Source organism: Pygoscelis adeliae, unplaced genomic scaffold, assembly GCF_000699105.1.
Source record: "Pygoscelis adeliae isolate BGI_AS28 unplaced genomic scaffold, ASM69910v1 Scaffold100, whole genome shotgun sequence".
NCBI classification, from domain to species: Eukaryota; Metazoa; Chordata; class Aves; order Sphenisciformes; family Spheniscidae; genus Pygoscelis; species Pygoscelis adeliae.
This window is the reverse complement of record NW_008824034.1, coordinates 698,901-711,373: the sequence shown is the minus strand read 5'-3', so window position 1 is coordinate 711,373 and position 12,473 is coordinate 698,901. Positions and strand designations below refer to the sequence as shown.

At 39.6% G+C, this 12,473-nt stretch overlaps 1 protein-coding gene across 1 annotated transcript in view; it reads right to left on the bottom strand.

Annotated features, from left to right (window-relative positions):
* Positions 1-12,473, bottom strand: part of TENM1 (teneurin transmembrane protein 1) — a 253,686-nt gene that overhangs the window by 97,312 nt on the left and 143,901 nt on the right. The window contains exons 11-12 of the mRNA XM_009331179.1: positions 2,515-2,700; positions 1,381-1,404 (exon numbers count right to left, since the gene is read on the bottom strand). Of these exons, the coding sequence (XP_009329454.1) occupies positions 1,381-1,404; positions 2,515-2,700 (210 nt within the window). The remainder of the gene's footprint in view (positions 1-1,380; positions 1,405-2,514; positions 2,701-12,473) is intronic.

Sequence of the window (12,473 nt, the reverse complement as noted above, 5' to 3'; positions counted from 1 at the left end):
CATGGACATACAGGAACTGAAAGCCCTTCTGTACTTGATAGTGAACATCAACACTTATGTGTTACCAGAGAGAATTTTTCTGAGGAAGAAAGAAGAGGCCTCAGTCTGCATATGTGTTTGGCAACCCCTGGATGCTCCAAAAGGACTTTGGAGGAGCTGACCAGAGAGTCAGAGAATCTGTAGGACTGGTCTGTCAGGTTGTGACCTACAGCCCAGCATGCAGCACATTTCCTGGCAGCTTTACACTAGGCACATCATTTTGCTCCTTCTCACTCCCGGCAGAGTTTATCAATCATATTTGCAAACAGGGAGATTGGAGAGTCTGACCCCTCTTGCTCAGAAGAGCTGGAGATGGGTGGCACTGTCTTCTCACATTGGAATTCTGGAAGCTGCTGCTCTAAAATAGCATGAGGTTGGCAACCACCAGATATACTATAAAAGCCAATTATTTGCCTGTTTCGGGGAGTTAGGGGAAAGGGTAGGATGTGAGAGCTCTTCTGGGTAACGGGGATGTTTTTCCACTTCAATTCACTGTCCTGCTGAGTTAATTAATTTCTTGTATATGATTATATTTTACTGCTGTGTGCAGTTATCCTCTAAGACTATAAATGTAATCAAATGAATACCTACATGATTTTATTATTATCTAATTCTGAAGAAATAAAATAATAAATACAAAATAAACACCCAGGTCTTTCTGGAATATTGGTTAGTTTGATATTTCAGCTAGCAGCATTTTTGCAAGGGGCAGTGTGCATCATTGCTCCGCACAGCATGGCTAGGAGTGAGGGACTGCTGCCAAACTCGCGGAAGGTACTGACATGAATAAGCGGGACCTGCGGCAAGGCATGGAAATCAAATGAACAGCACCAGACAGAAAACAACATAAAATTTAACTCTTGTATCAAATGATTTGAAGAGAACTATATGACATCTAGCATAGACAGCTTTTAAAAAAGTGTACATCTCTATCAAAAGAAACTTACTTCAAGCACAAATGACAAAAAAAAAATTGTTCTCATGGAAGACAGGATCAACACAAAGTTTTTTGAGCAAGTCCTCAGCTCTGTCATTACTTTGGAATGGTAAGCGAGAGCAAAAAACTGATTTGCCTAACACAGCACATCAGATGGCCACGTGAAACATGCTTACACTGCTACAACTTTGCAAATGAGTTGAGCACATTATTTGTTAAAAACTGTGTTTTCTTTGGTAAGTCTCTCTCTGTGTGTATATATATCTCCATAAACAAGTGTTTTATCTGTTCTGGCAACTTAGCGGTACAGAAGCTCAGACAGAACAGGTAACACAAAACACTCCATTCCCAATACTTGTGTATCTTTTCATTACTCTTTCACAACGCTGATACAAAAAACTTACCTCGAACAGCATCTAAGTAGTGAGCTTAAAAAAGAAAAGAACAAAACTGAGATGGATTGAACTTCTGTACCCAAATGAAAATACAGACGCCATTTGCTTATGGCTTGCCACCTGTTGGTTAGATATAAAGTGTCTCCCTCTTACTGCAGTCAGATCTATTCCCGGTACTGCGAACAAAACACATTGTGTATGTGATTGTTCTCCATTTGATGACTAGTATGCAGAGGACAGCTTGGGCCATACCTGGCAGAGCCTACAATGTGAAGAGCAGCTCTGTTTATCCTTTTCTGGATTTGCTCTACACAATCTTTACAAAATTAGGCCGTTCCTCCTTCACAAACCTAATTCTTGATTTAGCAGATCTGATTCAGTAAATTCTAGAGCCAGTGAACGAATTCTCTTAAAATGATCAAGAGAAAGATAAACCATTCTACTTTTTTTTCAAGAAGCAAGCATGAAAGCTTACGCTGCTCACCTCTGAAAATTAGATACCCTGCTATTATAAACAATTAAAATGTCTAAGAATAATCTTGCTCTGGGACATTTTAGGGAGAAACACTATTAGACTTTGCAAAAACCTGTTGTATTTCATTAAAAAGATAACTATTACATTTGTATAGTAGAGTAATGACTTCTAAAAAGATCTGAAAGCTTTACCTTATCAGGAGTATTGTTAGAAGCCAGCGATAGAAAAAACACCTCTAGTAATAAGTAAAATATGTAAATCCTCAGACATGAAGGCAGGAAATTTAATGCAAGAATTACTTAAGCTGAATAATAGCTTCATCCCTTCACACCTTCTATTTCTTAAACATTTTTTTCCTTGCTAACTCAAAGTTCACATATGAACACAACCCAAAGATACGTCAGGACCGAGATATCTTTCTTTTATGTGTTTTTTAAAAAAATCATTCATCAACGTTATTTCCTCTAAACAGAAACCTGCACTGAGTTGCTATTCTGTGGGACAAGCAGGGTGCACCAGCAGTGCAGAGGCACCTTTTTTCACCTGGCCTGATTCTGGGTCTCTGTTTTTCCAAAATGACTTGAATCAGACTGACGGCTATGGCAGATCTTTGTATAACTGGATAAGATTTTATGTATTTTATTTCTAGAGGTACAAAATGCCCTTACCAATGGTGCAGTGGTCCCCTTCCCATCCAGGGCTGCACTCACACTTCCCGTCCTTGCACTGGCCGTGTTCAGCACAGTGAGAGTGGCAGGTACGTTCTTCACAGGTTGGTCCCACCCAGCCCTCTTCACACTGGCATATCCCTCTTGAACAGACACCATGGCTGCCACAGTCCAGGGTACAGAGCTCTGCATAGGATTACAAAAATACATAATGTGAAACAGCAATTTCCTACTGCAAATAGACTTTGCACCGATACTAAATTTAATCACTTCTATACTAATATCACTCATCAATTGGATCAAATATGGGATTTCATCACCCAGTACAGACCTCACACAATCTGGCTGCCTCCTTCTTTAGCAGTTACTTGCAAGACCATTTATTTGTTTGGGGTGGGGACTGCAGAAATGGTGGCTTTGCATATAATAGGGCAACGGGTCTAAAACAGACAAACAATGACACAAAAAAGTCCGTATCTTTTGACTGATTTCAGCTGAGGCCTTTAAAAACAGCATGCCATACCCGTTCCCAGGTCCCACTGGCTCAGTTCTGAAATCTATTATAAACTCAAATATTGCAAGTGAGCTGAATTAAAGGATAAAGTGGCACATTGAATAAATACAAGCAAAAGTCTTTGAGATATTCACGCATTTGTAGTGATGGCAAAATGGCCTTCACTTACAGTTAGAAGAGCCTCCAGAAAGACAACGGTGAGAAAGCAGAAGAGCAAGCACCCCACTCTGATGGCAGTATACAATATTACATGACTTACAGGCCACGCAGATCTGCCTAGTTCTAAAATGCCTTTCAAGGATTAAAACTTTTTTTCCTTCCTGATTCTCATGAGTCAGCTGCTAAGAAACCAGAAAAGCTGTTTTGGGAAGACAGGAGTGCCTCCTTCACTGCCCTCAGAATGATTTCTCTACCTGGGCATTGTAGAACACCACTTATCGTGAAGTGGAATGAAAGTCCTGAATTGTTTCAATACATCACAATATGCCAATTGCAATTCTACTTCCACTTAGACTAAAGTTGTTCTGTGAAAAGAATAGCTTCATTATAAAAAGGTTCCATGTAGTTTGAATTTATTTAGAATAATTTGTGTCAAGAGACAGAATTTGCTTGTTATTCTGCAATTAACCTGCCACAGAAATGTTTCCTCCTTCTTCCTCTCAGAAAGCAGCTGATAGCACTACAAGTGTAAGCCAAATAATCATGTCTGCTCTGATTTCAAATGTCAGTGTTATATATTTAGTTGTGGCAAGGTTTTTCCCTTGACAGATTTTAAACAATGATCATTTATATCTTGGAACTATTGTATATAAACATTCTTAAAAGCATTTGTAGTGACAAATGCTGTCACTGTATATACCAAGAAAAGTTTTAAAAGTTTAAATTGAAATCTTATCAATTCCAATCATTTTAACACAAAGAAAAAAGCAGCACAGAAATGGAACTGCACAGTGACACTGCAGACGTGCTGGGCTCTGTCTCAAGTTAGAGTCTAGCCCTTATTTTTGTTAATAGCTGGGTGATGGCACAGGGTGCCATCGAAAGAATCAGTGAGTGACAAACTGGAAGAGCATGGTCAAACTCACCTTCAGAAGCAGAAAGCATGGTAAAGAACCAAAGAGAAAATGCAGTAAAAGCAACTGTGAAGTACTGTCCTGAGGAAGTCAAAACCAGCTATATAAAAAATAATTAATTTTACTATTCAGACAGGGACTTGTGTTATACTGGAGTACAAGATAAACATAATTATCTGATGATATTCCTGCAAAACAGTATATAAGACAAGGAAAGAGACTGCCCTGCTATATTCAAACAAAAGACACTGCTGAGCCTGGGGCATTATCCCTTAGAAAGACTTGATTGCTGCCTGCTGGTCATGTACTGATCTAATGCTTCATGCCTCGGACTGCCTGCCTGCAGGTACTGGGAAGGATTTCTTCCCCTTTGCTGCGTAATTTGGCTTGGCTTTTTTGTTTTGGTACTTGTTGGTTCCTTGAAAACCTGGGAGACCGCTCAGAGGACTACAGGGGGGACTTGCTCTGTTATTTCATTGGTACTGAACTCGCCCAAGTACTTGCTCCTATGATCAGGAAGTAAACTGGTCCCACCAGATCTGGGATCGCAAAAGAATCACCCCCAGGCCAGACTGGCAGAGGACCACTGGTATTATTTTAACCTATCTCTATAGCTTGGGGCATGGGCTAACTCCTGAGAATTAAATCTAACAAATTACCTGCTACTACAAGGACTTAGGCTGTTAGAGGGATTGTCTTTGATCTCTCCTGATCTCCCTCTAGTTCATTATAATTATTGCTTTTGGTATTTTACTGTAAGTGGCAAAGATTGTTAAGAGGATTTTAAGAAATATTCTGTAGCTTACACTACGTTGGGGTAAGTGGAGTAGATGGTTTTTTTGACCTTCCTGGATTGAGTCTCTGCTACATAGTTTTTTGCAGTTGTGGGACTGGCTTAGTTCAGCTGATGCCAAAACTTCAGGGAATATTGTAGGCATCAGTATACAGAAGTGGCAATGTAGGCTGGAACAGCTGAAGTGGGGAAACAAAGTGATACACAGAGCTTCCGATCGTGTCAGCAGCTCTAGCAGCTCCCACCACTTCTCTATCTGTAAATAAATCAAAGAACCAGCTGTGGAAAACCTTGAACGCATTCCCACACATGGCATGCACGCCTGCCTCACCTCTGTCTGTCTACCCAGCAGTCTAATCACGACAAACTCATCTTCCAAACAAACAAAAGAAATAGCAGCATGGAGCCGAAGGCAATGTAGGCACATCCTTACCATAGGGACATAGATCTTGCACATATTCCTATTTTACAACGCCAAAATTAAATGGATCTTAAAATGTTTGAAAGTTTTCCATTGTTCTCCCCCCGTTTCACACGAGGAATAAAATGTTTAAACACTATTTAAGTTCATAAGTTCAATCAGATTAATGAAGTGGAGATACAAGATTTCCTATCTCATAAAAAAATATCCTAGGCCAGCCAGTATATAGTCTTCACTCACAAGGCTCCTCTTTTTTTTATTTTATGTTCCCACATAAGGTCACACACAGCCAAACAAATTTTCCTTTATTTTTCACCTATTGGAATACAGTGGCTTCTTCTATCCGAACCACACTGCCTTGGGAAGACAGCACAGCAGCATGAGTTCTGGACCCCAAACTGACTCTGTGTGACAGGAAATGTTAGGTTAGTTGTCCTGCGTCCAGTTATTCAGTTTTTACACCTCATTTCTACCAGCAAGTCAGGGCACAGTAACCAGATACCAGTAACAGACTAAAAAGCGTTACAAAAAAATATGTGTGTCAAACCTGTTCCGGAAAAGGAATGCCAGAATGATCTTACCTAGTTCTTGTCTTTCCTTCTAGTAACGCATTTTTTCCCCAAAACATTTAATCTAAATCTTCTTTGATGCAAATCAAAACCAATTCTGTAAGCACCAGACGTAACGAAACCTGGTTTCTTAGTTTGGACCAGACGCTTTCATCAGTTACCCTCGTTCTCCTGCTTCTCAGCCCACTCATACTTTATGGTCACTGAGGCCAATCCTGAGACTTACATTTGTTTTGGTGAATGATCCAAGATTCTCCCCAGACTTCTCATGCAAAGCAAGGGAAATCAAGCCTAATGTCATCCTATTAATGCCGTGGTAGTACCTGCAGCTTTAATCCACAGCTAATTCAAACAACTAAGATTAAAAAAAAGCATTATCAGTTAAGGTTGTCCTGTTTTTAAATGCAAAACAATTCCTTAGCCCCTCCTGTAGATAAAAAAAGTACAGAAATATCAGCATAGCAGGGAGCCACATTAGCATTCGTGTTTGTATTGAGAGACTGGGTTTCCACAGCAGACTAGACAAAATGAGATACTCGAGTGAGTGGACAGCGACCAAATGCAATGGGAAACAATACAATAACTTGAAATAGGTAAATAGCTTCAAACAAAGCTGATAAAAAGTGGTAAAAATTCAGACAGCACTGAAGTTCGACAGCAAGTCAGACATCATGCAACCGTTCTGCTCAATGGAGCATCTTCCTCCTTCCATAGCAGTTGGTCCTACAGGACTCAGAAGCAGCCCAAAATGCAGTGGGTACTCCACAAGGGGCCAGCACAGCGGGGCAAGGGCTTTGAGCTGTGGGTAGGTGCAGCAGCTGAGACAGCCAGAGACGGCTCCTCTGCCTGAAACAGCTATTCCACTCCCCCTCCTCTCCATCCATCTCCTGGCTCTGTCTGGAGCTTATCTGAAACTGTGGTGAGCTGATTCAGATCATGAAACTGGCAGATAATTATTCACTTTATTTTCCTGGGTTAATACCTGACAGCTTGCTGAGCTAAACCAGCCCACTGAGGGATCAAAGCAGCAAGAGAGGCAGGGCAAGGGAGGAGATGCAGACCACAGCCTGGATGGGGGCTGTCCTGCTGAGGAGCCACAAGCTGTGCCATCAGACAAGACTGCAAAGGACAAGAGCAACGGGGAGGTGACTTATTTAAGGTAAGAAGGGAGGCAGGTGACAAGAGGTTATAGTTTGGATTAGAAAAGTCAACTCAGGGGTATTCTCTCACAAGCCTTTAGTTATGCTGTTACATTAATTGCCAATCATTCTCACAATTGACAGTGCAACACAATTTGTTAAGTCCCTCAACTGTGCTGGTGTTCAGGCTTGTAGGCTTACACAAAAGCCATCTCTTCTTTCCCACTCCTCTTTGTCACTGTTCAGTGGGATATATGCCTGCCCAGCTTGCCTGCCTGAGCTCTAGGCAGATCTCGTGGAGCGTGGTGGGTTGAAGGCTGGTCTGTAGCTAACAGACCAGATCCTCGGTAGGCGTGAATTTTCATGGCTCCCACGAAACCAACAGACTCACCCTAATTCACAGTAATCCATGGCCCTGTTTCAGTTTTTGTACCTGTACGCTTTGCAATCAAAACAAGGTCCTCTAAGTGTAGGGCTGGAAAGTTAATTTCCCTATTTAAGGAAAAGCTCAGCTGTGCAGACTCACTGCAAGCAACGTGCTGGCAAATTGCTGGGAGCTGACCTCAACCGACCCCTGCAGTTTCTTATAGACTTTCATGAAGTACAGTCTATCAAATCTAAAATTCAGAGTCCTTAGACTTAAACCAATTAATGAATAAGAGACTTAAAAAATGTTCAATCCAGTCTAGAATTTTTACTGACGTGTCCTTAATTCTGAAAGCTCATTAATTTTCTCGGAAGAAGGCAAATGTGAGCTGTGAAGCATTATTTGTACATATTCTTGAGAAGGAGACAAATACGTTGATCATTCCTGAGCTAATCTAAAAAGCATTAAAAATTCACTCCACACTCTTCATTTTAATTACCTAAGTCAACAATGAGTTCTTTCAAATGTGTTTTATAATAAGTTTCTACTTATGTGATATGAAAAGGGAAATTAAAGCTAAATATTTTATAATTTGTAATGATAAGGGAAGATTTTAATGTTAATTCAACATGTTTCAGAAATAACTCTTAGAAAATCATGCTAAGAATACAAAACTATATCTAAAAAACAGTGGTCAAATACTACGAAAACACTTTCATTTTACTTTTCTTCACATTCAGTGGTGAGTCTCGTTCTACACACAGTCTAAACCTTAAGTATCATATTCATAATTTTGCTATCCATTTTTTAATAAGTGGTTTTCCATAAAGATTAGAAGTTAATCTATCCTGACTTTCACCCAATAAGCTTAACTGCTGGAGGCAGCAAAAAATCACCTATCTAGGCCTAATAAAGAAAGTTTTTTCAATTTAAATATACGCTGAATTTAATAAGCTTGCATGATAATTTCAACAATGTTCCTGAGCTTTTTAAATTACCTTCCCGCTGTGTCCTGGAGACAACTCTGTTCTAGCTTTCATTTTCAGCAACTGACTTTATTAATATAATTTTTTACACCACAAAACAGTTCAAAAATGTAAAGTTTTAGGAGTTTCAAAAGCACTTGAGCTATATTTTTTCCATAAAACCTAATGGAAAGTTGGAAAGTTGTCCCCGCTAGAGAAGGTTACCTGAGAGAGTGCACTATAGCAGTTTAACGTAGATACCAAGTTTTACGTATTTGTACTAGAAGAGATGTTATTTTTATGGTACAGCTTATATTATTTTCCTGATTTAAACAAACTCCTCTGGCAATCTGGATGTTATAACTGCATCTAACCTAGGTTTCTCCAGCAGTGTCACAGTATGTCACTTAGGTGTGCAATTTTTTACATTCCTAGCCAACCACAGCTATGCTGATAAACCGTTAAGCTAGGGACAGTTTTGCTACAGAGGCAACACAGAAGTATTACATGGGCTATGCCAGTATTCAGCAGCAGCTGCTCTTCAAGCCTGAGCTGGAAATCAAAGGGACTTGGAAGTATCTGCAAAACATTAATTTTGAAGTCTTTGGCTGTCAGCTGCCAGGTTTTGTGAACAGAAATCAGGTTCCTGTGTGGAAGAGGCAGCAAAGGTGCATTCCCCAACAATTACTGCTACACCTTCTCCCCATCCTTCACACCACCAAGCAACACTTGATGGGAAAATGCCATAGAACTTTATGTGAAATTTGGTAAAATCAAAAATAAATCAATGTAAGAGATCATCACTGAATGACTGACAACTCTTTGGGAAAAAAAAAAAAGCCTCTACTACTCTACTGTCAGATACTAAAATAACACACAGTTCTGACACGTTATCTATGTGCATAGCCCAGTTTACCTATTTTAATGTAGATTTATAGAAAATAGAGGTGCAAAGGACTTCATTGTGAACAGAAATCAGGTTCCTGTGTGGAAGAGGCAGCAAAGGTGCATTCCCCAACAATTACTGCTACACCTTCTCCCCATCCTTCACACCACCAAGCAACACTTGATGGGAAAATGCCATAGAACTTTATGTGAAATTTGGTAAAATCAAAAATAAATCAATGTAAGAGATCATCACTGAATGACTGACAACTCTTTGGGAAAAAAAAAAAAGCCTCTACTACTCTACTGTCAGAATACTAAAATAACACACAGTTCTGACACGTTATCTATGTGCATAGCCCAGTTTACCTATTTTAATGTAGATTTATAGAAAATAGAGGTGCAAAGGACTTCACATGATTATCTGTTCTTCCTTGTTCCAAATGAAATCATACCTGGCATCCCTTAAAAGCTCCCAGCAACAGAGAACCTACCACCACCGGACTATCTTCACAGACAAATGCTCTCTCAATCTAAATTTCTCTTGCTGCAATACTTCTTGTCCTTCTCTCCACGCACTGCACGCTCACATCTGACAATGAAATATATTAAAGGTCATCCCACAATAACACAACAATATGTGAGTTTGAGCGGTTTGTCATATTTGCGTGAATAAATTCAAAGCAACACTTTAACGTTAACTACATGGACACTGCAAAACTATTGCATTGAATTTGTTTTCACATATACCTCAAAAATCATTTCCACAGCCATTTCCAAAGATTCTCCTCTTGCACAAAGTGGGACTCAGTGGCCCATCCGAACAAAAGACACAAAGAGTGAGATTCATCTCACCCAACCTGAGACATTTGTGTCTGAAATAGTTTTGTATTACGGTCTGTTATCAGACTAGAATGTTTAAATGTATTCAGCTATTGATATTTATCCTTTCTGACAGTGCCATGAAGCAAAAGACTGTAGCAAGCATACAAAACTATATTAAGTAGAAGAGGAATGATTTTGGAAAAATTCTCAAGGAGAAAACAGGTCCTACTCCAAATCGTATTTGCCCTCATTTCTGGCTCTGAACGATGTTAGAGAGGCTCATAAGCTATTACAACTATTTACAGTTTTCCGTGCTTTACACAAACGTGGACATTCCTTAAACTCCTTAAATATCATTCTTTTCTTGTATCTTCTTGATGTCTTCTATTACTTGGACTCGTATTAAGTACCCCCTTTCCCTCATGATTACATGACTGATACCCTGTTTTCTCTTCAGTAGATCTATCAGTTTTGCTATGAAATAAATTAGTGATTCCAGTAAATAAGATTTTGGGTGGTCTCACCGGCAACTGAAAAATAGCACAGCTGAAATCACTCTAACTGAATAAAGGTTCGATCCTGGCGCTCTTCTTCATGTTATGAACTGCATTATCCCAGGAGGTGTTCTACCGGGAGGCAATGAGACCTCCGGAGGTCTGGTCTTCCTCAGAGAGACAAGAGTTGCAGAAAAGTACTGTTGAATAGTCAGGGTCTTCAGAACAAAATGGGGCAATCTAAACCTCACTCAGCCCTGACTATTATTTGGGATAATTCAGACACAATTACCGCACAATGATCAATTATTTCTACCAAAGGCAAAACTTCTCCAAACCCTCTCCATTCTCCAAACGTTGTTTCTTTCTAAACCTTTCTACTGTAAGCTTTATGCCGAAAACCTTTCCGACGTGTTGCCTCACAGATATCTAACTACCTTTCTTATCTTCTTACCACATAAAATAAAACCACTGGAACTAAAATGCCATATCCTCACTGTTTGTTACTCAGAATGTTTCACCATCAATCTAGTGACAGTTTTAATTGCTTTCTGGAAATAATCCTACCATCATCTTATTGAACTTATTTCTGATGCATTAAGTACTCTATAAATAGCTCTTCTGACTTCTAGTAGGAAGGCTGCCATTAACATTATTGTGTATCTCAAAATATACGAATGTAATTGCATTTTTTTAAAAAACTGTAACGTAGCTTCTGATAATGCTACACCTATTTGAAAGTATCTTTTCCAAACTGGGAGCCTCAATTGGCTTGAAAATTTATTTGTGCAGAAAAGTAATCAGCGGACTGACAGAAAGGTCCAAAGGGCAAATACAGCAGAGGTGGGGGAAACGACAGGGAAACTTTTTCCCCTTCTTAGATCTTTTATCTCACGGTTTTTTCAGCTTTATTTTTCATCTCATGAAGAATATTTTCTTCCTGATCCAAATCCAATTTGTATATATAAAAAACCTCACCCTTTATCGATTTCGCTGTGGTTCAAAATGGTATTTTTACAGTGCAAAAATTTAATCAATACAGCCTGATGAATCTGGACTGGTAATGGTAAACATACTAACAGATATTTCATCTCAGGCAGCCAAAGCTCTGAAAATTGATACCACCGAAAAGGATTACTCATTTGCCATTGGGTATATCTCTGTTTACCCAGCCATACTACTGGTGTAAAGCAGAATACAATTATGCTGTGCTTGCCACACAAGAGATTTCAGCTGCAGAACCTGTCTCTTTCTTAGAGATAATACAGGTTGGCAGGTCGGACAAGGCCTTTGTGGGAAACGTTTAAAATAAATGAGCAGAAGCGTAACCTAATAGCAAGGAAGATTAGACTGACACAAGGCTGAGGAGAACCACACAGTATTCTGACCAGGACGTTTTTTAAATACCGTGTTTCCCAAGTAAATGTGGAGTTTCCTTGTCAAATTTGGTCCTGTTTTATAATTTGTCTCCACTGTTTGATTTCAAGTTGTACATGTTGTAAAGCAGTGAGATTACAGTCGTCACTGGAGCTTCATACTCTGACTAACAACCTCTGAAATCCTTCACAATACACTGAGAACCACAAAAGGAAAGGCTGTGCAACGTCTACCTTGTTCGATATTTTATTTGATCAGGAGACTAGTAAGAAAGCAGTCCAGACCAATCTATTGTGAGCAATAATGAGCGAGATGAAAGCTATGAAAGCTATGCCTTTGTGTTCACTCACAGAGGGGAAAATGCAATCCACAGCTCCTTGGGCTGAAAAGCTAGTTGTGTAGGAAAAATGGGAAACCTGTTGAGTCGGTGACAGACCATGAGAATCAGGAAAGGCGTGAGGCCTATGATAACGATGGGAAACATGGAGAGCAGCCAAATGGCTTTGTAGGGACAAAGGCAACAGGCAAAGAGATGGC